The sequence below is a fragment of the Falco rusticolus genome, chromosome 3, assembly GCF_015220075.1.
Source record: "Falco rusticolus isolate bFalRus1 chromosome 3, bFalRus1.pri, whole genome shotgun sequence".
Lineage (NCBI taxonomy): Eukaryota > Metazoa > Chordata > Aves > Falconiformes > Falconidae > Falco > Falco rusticolus.
This window is the reverse complement of record NC_051189.1, coordinates 119,778,484-119,796,144: the sequence shown is the minus strand read 5'-3', so window position 1 is coordinate 119,796,144 and position 17,661 is coordinate 119,778,484. Positions and strand designations below refer to the sequence as shown.

The 17,661-nt window shown below is 51.4% G+C and overlaps 1 protein-coding gene across 11 annotated transcripts in view; it reads left to right on the top strand.

Annotated features, from left to right (window-relative positions):
- SCMH1 (Scm polycomb group protein homolog 1) overlaps positions 1–17,557 on the top strand; it is a 71,572-nt gene extending 54,015 nt beyond the window's left edge. For 8 of the 11 annotated variants that reach the window (XM_037380102.1, XM_037380107.1, XM_037380104.1 and 5 more), the window contains 5 exons: positions 252–437; positions 6,523–6,654; positions 12,203–12,406; positions 13,559–13,701; positions 15,538–17,557. In XM_037380102.1, coding sequence (XP_037235999.1) covers positions 252–437; positions 6,523–6,654; positions 12,203–12,406; positions 13,559–13,701; positions 15,538–15,663 — 791 coding nt within the window. In that variant the 3' untranslated portion in view covers positions 15,664–17,557. Of the gene's footprint in view, positions 1–251; positions 438–6,522; positions 6,655–12,202; positions 12,529–13,558; positions 13,702–15,537 lie in introns of those variants that run through there. The other 3 variants (XR_005103170.1, XM_037380103.1, XM_037380106.1) reach the window with 3 other exon arrangements.
- Positions 17,558–17,661: the final 104 nt, after the last annotated feature.

Below are 17,661 nucleotides of genomic sequence, written 5' to 3'. Positions count from 1 at the left end.
CTTTCCATTCCCTCGAAGGCAGCTCCGCGGGCCCTGCAGCCCCGGCCGGGTGCTGGGTGCAGCAGGCTGGTTTTAGCCTGTCCCAGGGAAGCGAGCTCGCCAGCGCGCAGCCAGCGGAAGGCAGTGGCTTTTGTTTGCTCTAGTCTAGACCAGCGATGCTGAGATACAGAAGCTGGCTGTGCAGCCCTGGGCGTAGTCTCCTGCCTTTGCTGGGGGTTTACGTGTTGGGCTCTGTTTGTTTCTGTCTCCAGCTGTGTTTGATCGGGAACAGCACACTCTGAACCTGCCAGCAGTAAACAGTATCACCTACGTCCTCCGCTTCCTGGAGAAGCTCTGCCACAATCTTCGCAGTGACAACCTCTTTGGGAACCAGCCTTTCACTCAGAGCAGCCACATGCAGCGGTCACACGAGTACGACCACGACAGGTATCTACCAGGTAGGAGCTGGGGCGGGGGTGGCGTTGTAGGGACCCCAGGTGCTCTTAACCCAGATTTTATCTTTATCTCAGGAGGCAGGCGTGTGTTTCAGAGCCCTCTCTGCAGGGTTCATTGCATCACACCTAGTGTCGTGCACGTGTCCGCAGGGCTCTTTTTGCACAGGATTCAAGTTGCAGTATTTTCTGCCTGTCAGTCTGATTTCCATCTCTGCCTGTAGGTTTCCACTCATCCGTGCTTGTCTCCTTGTCTTCCCTCCTCTCCTTGTCCCTCCCTGCTCCCGCCCCCCCCCCCCCCACCCCCCCACCCCCCCCACCCCCCCCCCGGTCCTTCCTGCTTCCTGTAATCTGATTATGGTGACTTCATCCAGTTAGGAATTAAGGTGAAAGACTGCATGAGAAATAGAAGAGTGATAACATGCAGCAAGTAAACTGTAATTAGAAATGGAATGAAAGGCTAGCAGGGCAGTTTCCACACTGGCCATGGATCTGCTGCCAGCAGACGGCACATCCAGCCCTCAGTGAAAGCGTAGCCTGTTCAGGGATGATGCACGCTGCAGTGATCTGAGGCATAGGTGGCTTTGTTTTTCTTGGCACGGCTGACACTCCACTGCATTGAAGCAACACACCCCTGGCAAGATAGTTCATGCCACAATGCAAATCGTCAGGCTGCAAAATTGCTCTTAAGTGAAAGTGGTGGAAAATAAGAAGACCTGTAGCTTTCCCTGCAGTGCTGTGTAGTGGCAGCAACCCCTGGGGTGATAGCTGCCTGCCTGGGCTGGTTGTGGGGCTCTGGAAGCACTACTGCCAGTCATGGAGAGCATGAAACGTACCTGCATCTCTTTAGGTAGTTAGCAGGTGTCTTGTGCTGATCTCTCCTGTCTTGCTTCCTCCACTGCCTTCCTGCCCCCAAGACAGCAGATAGCTGTCATGCTGTTTGAGGTCTTTCCAAACTTAGTCCTTTGGATAATTGTGGCTCTGATGAGAAAAGCAAGAATTTCTGATGTAAAAGGATAAGCACTTAGGAAGAATTGTCTAAGGAAAAGGTGCTAAGCGTGAAGCTTAGGGGCAACGGCCTAATGCCACGGTGCTTCGTTGCATCTTGGATAGCACTCGTACTCAGGGGAGGGGATTAGCAAGAGTCTAAAGCGCATGAGGATCTCGGAGTGACTGTCCTCTGCTTCCTCCCTGGCTGCTCAGCTGCCTGCAGGCTGGGGCTGTGCAGAGCCATGCTGGAGCCAGCAATGCCAGGGAGCCGTGCTGTGCTGTAAGAAGAGGAGCTGTAGGAAGTGGGTTGGCTGCTGTGGCAAGTCCAGGAGCAGCATGTCTAGTTACTGGGACTAGAGGCTACCGCTCTAGGGAACCTTGCGTTAGAAGAAATACCCATTTTTCAGTGTGGAAGTACCCTCTTGTCATGAGATAGAGCAAAGCCAGGATGGAAGAAAGAGGACTCGGGGTCTGGGCATGGCAGCAGGCTTGGATGGAGAGGGTCCTGTAACTCTCACACGTGGTTTCTAACCACCATAAGATGTCAGCAATGTGGGTCTAGGAGCTGAGCTGTCTGGCAGGGTGGAAAAGTGTAAAAACCGAAGTCAGAATTCAGGGAAACTCAAGCAGAGCACCAGATAAATGACACAATGCTGAAACCTACCCATCCTGAAGTCTTCTTTTGTTTTTAGTGTTTGCAGGGATTAAGGAAAGATTCAGCACAATCCAGAGAAGTGGTAACACCTAGTCCTGTAGCTCATAACTGATGTCTCAGGGATTGTTGGGCATCTGGTCATCTAACACCTTTCTCAAGCACCTGAAAGAAGATTGTAAACATTGTTATCTACACATTCCAGTGGCTTCTGGTGAGAGCAAAAAAAACAGTACTGGCATTTTGAGAGGTTAGGGATGGTCATGGAAGAATGAGGATAGAGTTGTACATCAGTTTGAATCACACCAAGTGTCAAGGCTGCCATGGTCTCACCTTCAGCTCTGTGTGTCCTGCCTTGTTTCCTCTGCAGTACAGGTGCTCGTGTGCCTGAGTGGGGCTGGTTCTTCTAGAAAACGATCACCGGTTAGAACTGGGAGCTGGTCTCAGTTCCAGCTTGTGAGAACAAACTCACTTTACAGGAGGACCACTGTTCTCTGTGGAGAATTCATATGTGTGCTTGGGGCAGAAGAAGGAAGGTCTGCAGCAGCCCTTAGGTCAGCCGCACCCTGGCATTCTGTCTCGCTAAGTAAGGCATAATCATGAAAACAAGGGGAAACAGATCAAGTTGTACATCAGGAGACAGCAGTTTTGCAAGAAAACTGGAAGTTTTCTTTCTGTTAATAGGGACAGGGATGGGCTGTGAGGTGTTGTGAACAGGTAGATCTGATCTGGAGCTGTCTGAAAAACAGGACTGGAGGGACCTTCTAGACCACTGAACCTTGGGTCCTGTCACTGCAGGCACCGCAGCATACGGTGTTGCTTTAATTGACTATGGAGCTGGGGATTTTGCTTTTCCGCTGGAGGCTACTGCAAGGTTTTCTGCTGAATTTTTTGAAACCACGTTGTAGTCGCTAGCCCAGATTTATTCTTGGGCAACTTTGTATCTGTGTCTTCTTGTCTTAACATTGTCTTTAGCTTAGTTCTCCTTCTGGAATTAGTTAGAGGGCAGCTGTATCCTTCAGGGGAGCTCGCCTTTTAGCTGCTCTGGTAAGGAAGGCTCTCAGCAATCCTTACCTAGTGTTGGTTTGAATTAAACTTAATGAGGTGACCGGAGTGTCACCCAGCACTCTGGGGAAGAGCTCGTGGGGGCCTGGTGCAACAACACCGGCACCACCATGTTCACAAGAAATGTCTCTGGAAGCCTCTTTTTGTTACTGCATCCTTGTAGCAGGTAATGATCAGCCTGTACTGGTCACACACCCTGTTCTTCTCATCCATTATTATCAACTGCAAGTTCCCAGCTGATGGGATAACGCTTTAAGTGCATACCTGCGTTTTGCTGCTGGATTTATCTCCTTTCTGGTACTCCATTCTATTTTTTTTTTCCTGCGTAATTTCAAGTGCTACTTTATCTGGCCTGACGTATGGGGAAGACATCAGCAGATTTCATTGGTGAATGTCTAAAATCGGTGCCAAAGTTATTAATAAAAATATTAAATGACACTGGGGTTAAGAATGGTCCTCAAGAAAATTCATTAGCAATTGCTCTTCAGCGTCATGCTCTTGCTTAGTGCTCTGCCAACTGCTTTTCCCCTCAGGTCAGGAGTTCGTGCATATAACAAGGCTTCTGGTAGTCCTCATGTTCTCTGTCTTAGCTGGTGGTTCTCCATATCAAATGCCTTGCTGAATTCCAGGTAAATGAGATTGGCCATTCTTCCTTTGTGCGATAGATCAGTTATTTTCCCATGATAAGGAAATTGTTGGGTTAGCCTCCTCTGACGAACACCTGTCGCAATATGTGCCGTGTGTAATTGCAGTATTTTCTCTACCCTTTCTTTCAGAACCTCTTACATGCCTTGTGGTACTGTTGAGGTCAGACGTGAGCAATTTGTTGCCAAAATCATTTTTTCACCTTCTTTTTTAAATGTTAACACAGTGTTTCCAGTCATTCTGAGCCGTGTGTCCCTGAATTTTATTAGAACATTTGGTGCAGCAGACCCAGGGTTTAATGTACGCCTTCTTTCTTAAGTTATGGTTTGGCTTCCTCCACACCCTCACATCCTCAGTTTGATACATTCAGTTATTTGACTTCCACTTAGTCAGTGGTGTATATTTTCATTCCTGTCCCATTCCTTTTATCCCTTGAGCCTTGTCCTGGTGTTCAGCGTGGCTGCAGCTGGAAGTGAAGGGTAGGATTTGTTCTGTGGAATGCCTGTGGATGTCACAGAGGCATCGACGATGGCTGAGCTAGTTGTGTAGGCATGCTCTGCAGTCGGGGCAGTCAGCACTTCTCCTGGAGCAGGAGCCTTGACTGGCTTTGAGTTGATGAGATGAGGTGAGCAGCCTGTCGCTGACTGACAGGCGTCCATCCTGACTGCCTCGTGATGGCCAGCAGCACAGACCCAGGCACGGGCAGGTGTGCTTCTCTTCTTCCCCACCAACCTCTCCGGTCAGGTGAGCTGAAATGTCCCTCAAAGCTGTCCCATCATTTGCAGACAAGGACGACCTTTCTTTTTCTTTTTTCTCAGTCTTTACCTTTCTGCACAGTCTCTTCTCGCTCTGTTCCCATGCACTTGTTACTTCTGTAGCTGAAAACACAGTCCTGTCTTTTCCTTTGCACTGCATGAAAAGACAGAATGAGTTAAACAGTTCATCCCTGTACTTGCCATCCTCTGAGGTATAGGACCCCATGCTGAGCAGGTCCTTTTCATCTCCAGTAAATTATCTGCCTGTTCTCAGCACCCTTCTCAAATGAACATTTATCTACTTAGATTTGGGATCCTTTCCTCCCAGATTATTTCCTCATCAATGATACACACTCTTGATGTTTATGGCCTCTTTTGAACTGAAGGTATTTTCTTTTTTCCTGGTGATCCACACTGTGACTGCTGAGTGCAGCTTTATGTATCACTCCATTTCTTTATTTTCTTAGCATTTGTCCTTTAAAATCAGAGACCCTAACTACAGAGCTTCTTTGGGTTTATCCTTCCATTAATTTACACTGATGTCACTTCTGATCCGCTGCATTATCTTCTATAACCTGACCTTCTGTGTTTGCATTACTTTTAAAGTCAAGCAGTTTTAAAATAACCCAAAACAAAACTTGGTAAAACCTTTAAAAAGCATCACCTTTTGTTGTGGTTCCGTGACTGTTTGGTGAAGAAGATCGTGCAGTTTTACATTTAGAGATATCCAGAGGCGTTACTAAGAGCATGTTTTTCCCATCTCTCTCTGGGCAGTGAATGTTTCTTACAGGGACTTGTCCTGAGGACAGTGTTTGTCCTTCTAATAACGTTACGGTGATTTTTGGTCATACGTGTGTGGGAGTCCCAGGGGCTCGGTATAAGCAGCTTACCTTCCGTTTCCCCAAAGGATTTTGATAAACAGATATTTACCTTTGTATTTCTCTGTAGCCAACTAAATTGTGACTGTCTGATGCTTCCCACCCGTCTGTACCTTCGTTTCTTTGTTTGGCGTGATGCATCTCTCCTGGTGTCCCGTCCCAGTCCCTCCCTGCTGTATTTCTGTCACCCCTCTGGCACCCGTTCCTGCCCCGCACCCGCAGCTGGGGCAGCTTCATGCTGTTGTCCCGCTCCCAGCGTCTGTCTACGAGCATTTCACCCCTCTCTCCCCGCCCACCTTGAATGCTGCAGGCTCACACGTGTCACCCGTGCTCGGGGCAGCTTCAGGGACCAGCCAGGAGCGCTGGTGGCCCACGTGGGCAGGTGGTGGCTGGTGGGTGACCTCTTCATTGCTTCTCAGTTCACTGGGGCATGGTCTGCCACCCCCTGTATCGCTTGCCTGGCTGCTGTTCCCATCAGTGTTAGCGCTTCCATTCTCTGTGTTCATCCACCCACTGACACTTGTGTGCAGCCTTGAGCCACCTGCAAAGAGGCGTCTCGCAGCCCAGCCTGACATCTCGTCTGCTGCATACAATATGGAGATCCCCATCGTTGGGAAGCATTTGGAGAAGAGCAACAGCGACAGCTGGGATGCTGGAGGGATCCATTTGGGGAAAGATTGAAAATTTGAGTATGGTTTAAATTGGTCTGTGGCACCAGGTGTTTGCACATCGTCCAAGGGTTGTTTGCAAATTGTCCAAGGATCACGTGCGTCTGAAAGGTGAAGAGTGGGGAGGAGCAGGAATTGTGGGGGATGAGCCAAGGGGTAAAATGAGGAGAAATAGAATTAAGTCAATCAGAGGTGATATTTGTGATGAAATATGGCAAAACGTGGCTAAGATTCTTCTTTAGGTTTCTCAACACCCTTTTTCTCTGATAAAACTTGCAAAGCAAAGTATAAAGTGTTAAGCGCTGACAGATGTGCTGGATTGCAGTTTCAATGGGCTGTTACCAAGCTGGAGATGCATGCAAGTCTCAGGTGACTCTGGCAAGACTGAATTTCCCAGAGAGTCTCCACTCCTAAATAGGGCTTGTTCTCTTTTCCTAGACAGAAGCAGTTCGTTAGACGGCACTCTGCAGGGACCAGGCCGGGGTACAAAGCGATATTCCCAAGATTCCCCTCCATACAGTGCTCCTCTCTCCCCCAAGTTACCAAAGAATGATCGTCACCCTTTGGAAGGTGAGCACAGCGTCTCTGCCCAAAGCTGGTTGTTTATAGTGACTTGTAACGGATACAGCAGGATTAGATTTGCTGTGCCAAATCAAGCCGTGGGTTTAGGAAGTCTGTTTTGCTTTGTCTCTGGCATGGTTTGGTGCTTGGTGTTTCACAGAGAAGAAACCACTCTGTACCAGGGCAGGTTCCCCAAGCAGTTGTGTAAGGCATGTGGAATGCAGGGAGAATTCCTTCTAACTCTGATAGTCATCATCTAATACCATGTAATCTGGGATTTAATTACCCATATTTTAGCTTCCATTGCTATGCATGGTATGAACGGTCATAAAACTGCCCAGTTGCTTCAGTCAGTCTTCCCCTGAATTTTTTCGTGATGGTTTGCTGCAGTGTATTGTACAGATGCTGATGTGCAGCTGTACGGCCAGGAATCTGCTGCCCTTTCCCAGGATCCCATCTTGTTCTTCACAGTCCTCCCTAAATAGCAGGGAGGGTCTCACTAGCATGTGCTCCACCAGTGAAACCAGATCAAATTGGGGCTGCAGTGCTGCTGGGTAACTGGGGCAGGTGTGCTGTGCCACGTTCTCAAAAGCAATTGCAGGGACATCTTTGGTCTGTGGCCCGCAGGTGTCCCTTGCACGTGCAGGTGGGAGATTTCTGGGGGTCCAGGTAGTTGGGGGGCTACCTGAACCCTGAGCAGGGGTCTTCAGTAAATACACTTCCACCTTCCGTTTTCTTTTGAACTGCCCACACTCCATAACACAGACCCGAAGTTTAACCTTGCTGCAGCCCTTTAATTAATTGGTGGTGGAATCTGCCAAGGTGTTAGTCTCTGTTCTTTGTAATGTGTCCCTAAAAAATTGCTGGAAACCCTTGGCTGGGCTCACAGTTCAGTGGCTTTGTGCTCTGTTGCTGTCCCTTGAATCACCATTTCTTGCTGAGTTTGCTGGGCTTGGCTTGTTGATCCTAGATTTGAGAGTGCGCAGCCTCCCATGCGCTGTGGCATAATTTAGACTCCATCCATCACTGTGCCCTGTGCTCTTCAGGATTATTGGCCCCGTATCTAAGCACAGCTGATCTGAATTTGCATCTTGTGACAGTTTCTAGTGGCCGTAGTATCTACATTGATTAAAATTGGAAGTTTGTCATGTAGCTGAAGCGAAGAACAAGGTGATTTGTGGGACTGTCTCATCTATTCCAGCATACTGAGAAGTCAAAAATTGTTTCCTGAGTCCCAGGCTGTTTCTCACCTCTAGATACACATCCTTGCTGGTTTTGACATTCTCCTCTAATGTGTCAGCTGCTGCACACAGGTAACCATCAGCAAAGCCAGTCAGTGCTCTACCAGCAGGTGGAACGCGGAGTGTTCACCTGTTCCTGCAGCGTGGCGGTGTACTCCAAGGTGCCTTGGGTGAATATTGTACACTCGGTGTTGTCAGCGAAGAGACAAAGCTTCCTTAATGGGTAATTCCAAGAGAAGTTAGGTTGTCTGCAAGACTGATTCTTAGCCTACTTCAAAATCTACTCAGTTATCTCTTGGCCTTTGAATGGGTCGTGCCATCTGGATGCCCAGAATACTCCAGCCTCTTCTGTAGAAGTAGGTACAAGTGAGCAGAAAGTGTGCCTTCGTATGAGGGTGATTCTGCCGGTGTGTGAACTTCCTACAGCAACTTGGTCTTGTTCTGTTCCTGGCCCAGGCAGGGGGTGTACAGGGCAGGGGGAGATGAGGTGCGGTTCCAAATTCCATCTAGAAATTCATTTTTGTCCCACAGCTAAAAGCCTATTCATGGAGGAGGCTCCACCATGAAATGTAAGTACAAGCAGGAATATTTGCATTTCAAGAGGGTATATTTTAAGAATATGAGGCTGAAATACCCAGATACGGAATATTTCTTGAGCAAGGAGGTACATCTCACGGTGATGAACTCCCTCAGCAGAGCACAGCCTGGCCTCAGCAGTGTGACAGACAGCAGTACCTGAACAGTTTCCAGTTTGCCAAATTGAAGGCAGTGAGTAGCAGTGGGATGTCTTCGTTCATCATGCCTTTGGCAAGAAGTCAGAAAGATAAGGAGGGGATCTCACTTCTTACATTGTTCTTCCTCTTGCATCCAGTGGCATTTATGTAGCTTTTTGCTAAAAAGCTGCAGTTCCAGCACAGTGGGGACCTGCTTTTCAAAGACTACCATTTGTGGGAAACAGTGGGTGTTTAGTAGTTGTGCAAATCAGATTTATGCTTGTGGCCAAACTCTATGTTTTAGCAGTAAAACGGCACTCTTGAATCTATAGCACTATTTGTTTAATTAAACTTTAATTATCTGCTCCCTGCCTCTCTGCCACTAATCGTGGCATGTTTTCCTACAATGCTCTAAATGCAAGCCTTTATTTAAAACTAGCAGTTTCTATAAGAAAATCTGCCTAAGAATTAACCACCGCCTCCTCGCTCCGAAGCTGCTTATCAAGGGTGAAAGGATTCTTGATAACGTATGTGCCTGAATGCAGTCTGTGCCCTGCCGCTTGCAGAAGCGTGTTGCCTTCTGCTACAGATGATTCACAGGGCTAGTAATTGTTCCCCTCTTGCCTTGTTTCCCTGTCCCCTTTCTGGAGGTATCGTTCATCTGAGCAGTTCTCTGTGTGGTTGTGTTTTTAAGAAAATCCTAAATCTCTCTTGCATTGACCCTACCAAGAAACCTCCAGCTCTGCTGCGATGTTTGCAGCACAGCCAGGACCCCACCAGTCCAGAGGTGGGTAACCTGGGAATGGACATGCAGCTTCAGTTCTGCCTCTGGGGCAAAACAAAGGAGTGCTCCCCAGTGGCATGGCCTCATCCTCCTCTTCAGATGGTCATAAGCACGTGCGAGAACACGATCACCTGTTTGAAGAATGTGTCACAGTGCATTCACATCAGAATAACGACTGGGTTAATTGTTGATTTGAATATTTCCTGAGGGTGAGTTTTGGATCCATTGCACTGACATGAACCTGCTCACGTGGTCTCCCAGCCTCCCAAGCTGTAGACTTCCCTAGCTGAGCCCAGAAATTCCTTCTGCTGACACAAATCCCCTCTTGTGTGAACTTTGGGGTCTTCACAAGCGGTTAGATGAGCGTGTTTGCCTGACCCAGCACATCTGGGACGAGTGTCCTGGAGCTTCCTGGCAAGTTGAAGCTTTGTGCCACCTCACAGAGGGTGCTGGTTTCCTTGGAGGATGGAGATGTGCAGCACAGGCCTGTGCCCGCTGGTCCCTCTCAGGCCTCGGCACTTCCCTGTGAGTCAGACATCACCTTTAATGGGAAGTGGTTTGGGTTTTAAGCAAAACCGTCCTGTTGGAGAGGGGCCCAAATGTCATTGCTGTGAAGAAGCTCATGTGGAGTGTGTGTGGGTTGGGCTGGGCTGGGCCAGGGAACCTCTGTCCACCCCGGAGCCAGAGCAGCCGGCTCAGGGCTGGGTTTGCATCCAGCCTTGTGCTGAGATTGGATGGTGGCAAAGCGGTGCAGGAGTGGAGGGAGGGGTCCAAAGTTGTTCAGGAATAGTCACAAGTCAGAAAGCCTTCTTTTATGCTTGAGGAGCAGGTGAAAACACATCTACCTGTGTGGGAAGCAGGCCAGCACACAGGTCACCAGGGGAGTAACAGTCTTCACACCCGACCTGTTTCTAGGTGAGATTTAAGGATGTGGTGCTGGTTTCTGAGAGCATCCCAGAGACCTAAAAGCAAAGAAGGGCAGAAATGCCTCAAGTGGAGGATGACAGCTCAGGAGATGGAGGGTTGCAGATGCGAAGGTGATAACCACATACCAGCTTTGCTGAACTGCAGAACAGCTGGGCGAGGGGGATGTTTCTGTCCTGTGGCTTTATGAGATGAAGCCAGGGAGGTGTGGGCTGGCTCCCTGCAGCTGATCTCACTCCTGGGATCTCTGCTCAAACACAAACAGCAGAAGCACTGAAACCAGAGCTTCCCAGTTCCCAGAATAGTCCTGTAGTTCATAGAAACCAGGGAAAAATAATGTGCCTCAGGAGAGGTTGCCCCCCAGTTGGTGGGGCCCAGTGTCTGCAACACTCATGTACCACTTCAGGCTCTGGCAGGCTGCGTCTCCCTTCAGTGGAGCGTGGCAGCACCAGCTTAGCAGGCAAGTTTGGGAAGATCTTAACAGCCTTTGGGTCTCATGGGCTGCAGTATCACCTCTGCACCCTCGCCACCATCCCGGTTCAGTACAGCTGTGCTGGCTTCTCATCTGCAGCTCCTGTGGTCTGTGAAGTCCCAGGGAAGAAACGCAGAGCCTGGCTGGGGCAGTTGCTCAGGTTTCTTCATCCTTGTCACCTGCCACGGTGTTTGAGTGGCAGCAGCTCAGGGCCGTGAGCTGCCCTCATGGTCTCTGGGGATGCTGGCAGAGGAGCTCCAGCTGCCAGCCAGATGCAGTGGCCCAGCCTAGAGTGCACAGGCAATACTCCTCATTGTAGGAGCTGCTTTCCTCTTTGGCTGTATGAACTTGCCAGGCATTTAATAATTAAGAACACAGGTATTTGAGGATGACTCATGAGGCATCAGGTCCACCTTTGCTGAGACTAGGTTGTGCGTGCCATAGTAAAATCTACAAACACATGGTCCTAGGATGAAGCTGTCACAGTCTTAACAGCAAAGGGAGATCCTGCTGGCTCAGCCGATACAGTATATCACCCCAGATAGTTTCCTGAGCGCCTCCATCCTGATGCTGCCATTGACAGCTGGAAATTAAATGTGTTGCTGGAAGAGAAGGTGAGGAAGCCAGTCTCAGTGGGACCCCTGCCCAGGGAGAGCCTTCTGCCCTGTCCCTTCAGCACTGTGTCCCAGCAAAGGGTGTTGTCACTGACTTGGTTAGGCAATGGAAAAGGGCCCAGCAGGAGGTCAGGAGGGGTGAGCAGCTGGTCACCAGCACCTTGCCTTTGGGGCAGGAGGATCAGCAGGCTGTGCTCTCTGGCTGTGACAGTGCAGCAGAGCTGCTCAGAGGAGCCTGCTGCTCCCCCCTGCTCTGCACGTGTGCTGCTCTACAGGCCACAGCGTGGGTCTTGCTGAATATCCCCCACGATTCCAACCACTTGGTCCGTTACCTCACACACTAATGCCGGTGATGTGCGGTGCTTGACCCCTTGGGGAGCCTTCTTTCCCCACTCAGGGCTGTTGTGTGACTCCTGTGTCCATTGGCATCCAGAACGGGCAGCCCTGCACCACCTGACCCTGCGGTGCTCACAGCTGCAGGAGGGCCTCGGGAAGCAGCAAGGGCGCGGGACTGCGGGCGGGAGCTGGTGGTGGCGTTAGCAGAGTGGCTGAGCTGTTACTCCAGTCTCAGTACCGACCATAATCACTGCCAGCTGGTTGGACTGGCATTTGCTGGGCAAATAGCAGGCTGGGGCGCTTTAGCAGTGCCTGGTTTAATTTATGTGCTTTCGAGGAGACCACCCACGTGGTGGTTTGACCTGCAGCCGTGCACCAGCGCTGCCTTTGCTGCGGTTCTGCTCTCTGCCACCGAGCGTAACTTCGGGCTGCGTGGCGTTCGGGTGCACTGACTGCAGCTTGGTGCGTTCCAGGTGAAACCTTTGTTCTGGGAGATGGCCTCCCAGGGCCCTTGGAGCCTCGCCTGGACCCCATGGACTCTGCCTTGAACTCTGTCAATTCATCCAGCCACAGCAGGAGCTCCAGAGACTATCGCCTGCAAGGATACAGGCACCTGCACCAACCCTCTAGCCTCACCCAGGGCAGTACCTCTGCCTTGCGTAGGCTTAGCTCTGGGGGTAAGAGAGTTAAGAAGCCAGCCCTCTGGTTGTAAATTTGGCAATAAAGGGCTTGTCTAACTCCAGTTACACCTTTCTAACTCCAGCAAGTACCAGAGACTGGCCTCTACACTGTTAAACAGGTAGTCTGTTAGGTTTAACAGTAGCTCTAGAGACATGGCAGATGGGTGGGTGGAAATACGGAGAGGTGATGCTTGCAGGGTCGCTCGTTGGGCGTGGTGACTAGGTGGACCTGGAGTCAGTGGAGAGGAAGGAGAAGGCAGGAGCTGAACTTGCAAGCGTGGGCAGGGGGTTGTCAAGTGGTAAATGGGTGTTTGAGTCTGTGAGGACGGATCAGGAATGGGCAGGGAGTCGAGAACTGATGAGGCTGGGAGCGGGCGGCCAGGAGGGTGGGTGTATGTGTGGATGGCATGTGTCTGTATGGAGGAATAGGGGCAGGAGAGCTGTTCATCGGAGTAAAGCAGCACGTCGAATCCAGGTGTTTGCAAAAAAAGTTGTGATTTTAGGTGCACGGCATCAATCAAACTTTCTAAAAAGCTCAGGTTGCTGATGCCTTGATCCGTGTGCCTCCTCCCACATCTGTGTACGCAGGCAGAGCCAGTGCTGGCACGTTAGGAGCAGGACTTCTGTTAGTTCGGGCAGTGCTTCAAGACAAGAGGATTCCACATACGGGCTCAGTCCATCAGAAAATGCAGCTGGTGAAAACGTAAACCAGCTTTGCCGTGTTAGATTTGCTAAAAGTGGTGTTCGGAGTGGGGGGAGCATGGGGAGAAGCAGTGCACAGGGAGGGAAGTGGGAATGGAAGATTGTTTTCTGCAAAGGTGGGAGCCGTCAGCAGAGTGGGAACTGGGGGGGGGGGGGGGGGGGCAAACTCGGCTGAAGGGGGGCAAGGGGAAATGGGGGTTTAGACTGAGGAAAAGGGCTCAGTGTAGGAGGCTGCCCTGAGAAGTAAGGCCGAAGGAGAGGGAATAAGGCTTCGGTGCTGAGCCTGCGCTGCAGGAATCTCTGGGGCACAGCTGGGACGTGCCCTTCTCATTGTCTCTGCCACTGCTTTGGGAGAGGAGACAGAGCGGTAGCTTAAGGGTGAATAACTGATGGAGTGGTGCCATGGGGATGCTCGGAGTAACGGCTGCTGTCTCACCATCCCCCCAGGTTCAGATAGATACCTTGGGTCTCGAGACGTCTCGCGGCTGAGCAGCCGTGACCCCTCGTCCTGGACGGTGGAGGAGGTGATGCAGTTCATACGAGAATCAGATCCACAGCTGGGACCCCACGCTGACCTCTTTCGAAAACATGTAAGTATGTCTGTATATATGTATATAAATATATATATGCATGTGTATACATATATATGTGTGTATTGTATATGGGAGGAGGCAGATCATCACACAAGGAAAATCTAGGAGAGTCAGCAGCACTTTGTACCAGCTGAAGTTTTGTGCTAAGAAAAACATCTTCATAAATCCTGCTCATATCGTGTTCAGGCTTGGGATCTTCTTACTCAGAAATCATCAAGGGGAAGACATCGCAGCCCAGCTGGAGCTAAAGCACTGCTGCCTCTCTGCGGGTGGAGCTCAGCTCTTCGCTGCATTTGAACCCTCTCACTGGAAACACAAAACCTTGTTCATTCTGGAGTCTTAATATTCACCTCATAGCAAATTTATCCTGGCAAGGAACATGTTCTAAGTGGAATTCATTGAGTGTGTAGCTGCTAAACTCCCCTATTTCCTCTAAAAAGGAGTCTCCCAGGGCTCTGGTTCTGGTGCATATCTTTAAATGTGTAAAATAGCTGCAGACGTATAGCATGGAGTTTGTACAACTAAAGCTACAAAAATTTTGACAGCTCCATGTCCTGATTCCTGTCAAACAGTTTGTCTTCCTTCTGCCTTTTGATTAAGTCCATGTCATAGCTGGTGGTTCTCATGAAGTCAGAAGAGCATATGAGAAAATAACTGTCTTCCCCAGGCAGGAGAGGTGGACGCGATGCTTCTTGGTCTGTGCTGGGACAACACTCGTTTTGTTTTGTTTTAATTAGTTCTATTTTAGAACCACCAGTAAATTGAAAGTGTTTTGTTTTAATTACACAAGAGAGTGCTCAGCTCTGTAAGGGATAAAAGTCCCCTGTATTGGCAATCCTGAGGAAGAACTTCTCTGTCATCTGAAGAGGGGAAAAGCAGAACAAACCTGGTACTGGAGCTCACTGGACATCTTGCCAAGTGTGAGACCTAACTGAGCATCGACATAGGACAGGATTTTCTGTTGTTTGAAGTTGTGATTTTTATTTTTCCTTTATAAGTCCAATAACATTTTCTTCTTGGAAACCTGTCCCATGCAAAGCTTTGGACCAAGCCTGGATTAAGTCAAGGAAGGGAGTGCTGCAAGGGACTGGAAAAGTTAGACTTGCAGATGCTAAGTGCAAAGCTGTTCTCTGGTTATTCCGAGCTTCATGATCCTTCCCCTCCTGAGCCTCAGTGAGGGACACATCTGGCTCAGCTGTAAAGCATCAGATACTTTGAAAGCTGTTATGTTGAAATGAGCCTGGCTGGAGTCAAGATGCTCCACCATTGCTCTGCCAGCTGCTGGGACTTTGCTTAGAAAGTCCAGAAACCCTCTTTGCATGCAGTGGCAGCCTCTGTGGGGTTATGGGGTTTGGTCCCTTGTCTCCTTCTTCAGCCTTGGCTGCAGGGCTGTTGTGTCCCAGCAGGGCTGCTGGCAGGGCTGGTGCATCCTCTGCCAGGAGATGTCTCCTGCAGTGGGATGACAATGCCCTTGAGTGAGAGGCTGCTCCCTTTGCACTGCCACTGCCTCGATGGTTCCCCTGTCAAGGAAACCCCCCACGTTTCCTTCCTCCCCACCTCCCTTCAGGATTTGCTGACCAGCTGGACATGGCTCCTTCGTGCCTTATCACCCAGCAGATTTCCCACCACCTGGGGGGGTTGGGGCTGAACCCCTGTGCCGCAGGCAGGGTGGGATACAGGGATGCCTGTGCTGGGATGTTGCAGTTCGGTGCAACCTGCCCTGGCTGCCACAGCTGTGCTCCCCCAGCTGTCCTGACGCTGGGCACGGCCTGGCTCAGCCTGGGTCGGCCGTACCGGTGTAGTCACAAGTGCTGCCGTTTCGCCTCCTTGCAGGAGATCGATGGCAAAGCCCTGCTCTTGCTGCGGAGTGACATGATGATGAAGTACATGGGGCTGAAGCTGGGGCCAGCCCTGAAGCTCACTTACCACATCGACAAGCTAAAGCAAGGCAAGTTCTGAGAGGACGCTTGGCAGGACAGACCCTGGAAGCTCCGCTCCTGGCCACCCATGCCTGCGCTTGCCTGCCGACAGGTACGCATGCACACACACCCATTTATGCCGCAGATGGACACCTCGCCGACAGCCTGGCCCCGCCACAGGGGTCCAGCCACCCACCCGCCCCCGCACCAGCGGCCAGGCCCCGGCAGGTGCTCGGGAGGAGGCTGGTGCACAGTTGTCCTGGGGCTTCGCACTGGACTCAAGTCGTGGGCATCCTGTTGGAAGCGGAGGGTCTCTCCCTGCTGCGCAGCCAGCGCTTCTCCGTGGGCTCCCGCTCCTGCTTCCCTGGGATGGAGCCTGTGGGGACTGGGTGCTCACACTGCCTCCTCTCCCTCTCGCTGTGGCTTGTGCGCTCCTGGCCTCGCCTGTCCGGGCTGACCCTTGGCTCCCATCCCCTCGGAGGGGTGGGGGGCTGCCGGCTGCGAGGGGGAGTGGTGCCCCCGACCTGCACTCAGCCTTGTAGCACCGCAGCGAGCTCAGAGCAACGACCACCCCCATCCCCGTCTTCCATGCCTTGGGGGAGCCCAGCTGCCCAGCCCGGGCACCACGCACCTCCTGAGCTCTGCCTGGCCCTCAGCTCCCAGCATGCCTCCAGCTGGGGACGCCGGGCTGGGGATGGAGCCGTATTTATTTCTGACTGGGGAGGCCGTGCGGCAGCACACAGCGCTGCCCGGGAGCGCAGGGCGAGCTGTGAGAGAGCTGGGGAGCGTGGCTGGGTCTGGGGGGCCCACGGCAACGACAGGCTGGGGTTGGCGCCAGAGGCTGGCTGGATGCTGCAGGACTCGACCGATCCTTCTCTCTTTTTTTTTTTGAGTAGGGTTTTTTTTTTTGGTTGTTTTTTTTTTTTTTTCTCCAATAAGGAGTTGCCTGTTTAAAACGATGAAATGATTTTTCTACCTGTTGTTGAACTCACAGCTCTTGGAGATTTTTAGCCAGAGATGCAAAGGTTCGTCTTCCCAGGGGCCCTCCCCATCCTCTGGTGTTTTGGTCCGTCCTAGCTCAGTGTGTGTGAGAGGGTGTTGGGTCTGGCAGGTCAGAGGAGCCCAGTGCAGTGACCTGCCCTTGCGCTGCTCTTCCTGCGAGGGCTTTGCCCTACCCCGGGGCACCTATTTGTTTCAGACAGTCTAATGTATTTATTTTTGATGGCACTTGAGCAGTAACCCGCTGCTCCAGACACGTTACTGCAGCTGCAGGAGTATCAGGGCTGCCTGTGGGACCGGGGCTGCGCGGGCCCCTGGAGCATCGCCTGCCCCGGCCCAGGCCAAGCTGGGGAAGGGCTGGCGGGGGCAGTGGGGGCTGCCCAGGTGTGTGCCCCCACATGCACCCACAGTGCGCTGCCGCACATGCTTCCTTTCTGCAGTGACCCAAGGGCCGGGACAGGATGCTCCACTGCAAGCACTTCCTTCGTCTGTCCTTAGCTCACCCTCTGCATCCAGAGCAGCGTCTCGCCCTCCTCCGTGCCAGCCGCGAGGGCCCTGGCCAGCACCAGAACTGGCCCCGTGGCAAACAACTCTCCAGTCTCTTGCACTGGGTCAGGTTTACCCCTAAGGGGAAAAGTTGAAAAAAAAAAAAAAACCAAACCTAACCCCAAAGTAATAAAAAGGCTTTTTGTTGTACAGCACAGTCCGTGCTGCAGTCCCTGCCCTTGCACCACCGTGCTCGGAGCGAGGGGGGCTGTGGCCGCTCACAGAGCCCCATCGCTCACAGCATCGGTCCTGGGACGCCCCCATTTTTACCTGACGCTGATCCCGCTGGCCCGCTGCAGACAGGCCCCCATGCGGGGTCAGCCAGTGCTTTTCTCTGCACTTATTTTACGTTGATTTGTTTATAAATAAAAGGATAACTAAGTTCCTCCCCACTGTTTGTGTGTGCACCGATGGGAGCCTGTGGCTGCCGGAGGGGGGGATCCCGGGACGGGGTGGGGGGTTGCTTCAGGACAGACCCCTGGCTGCTGCCCAG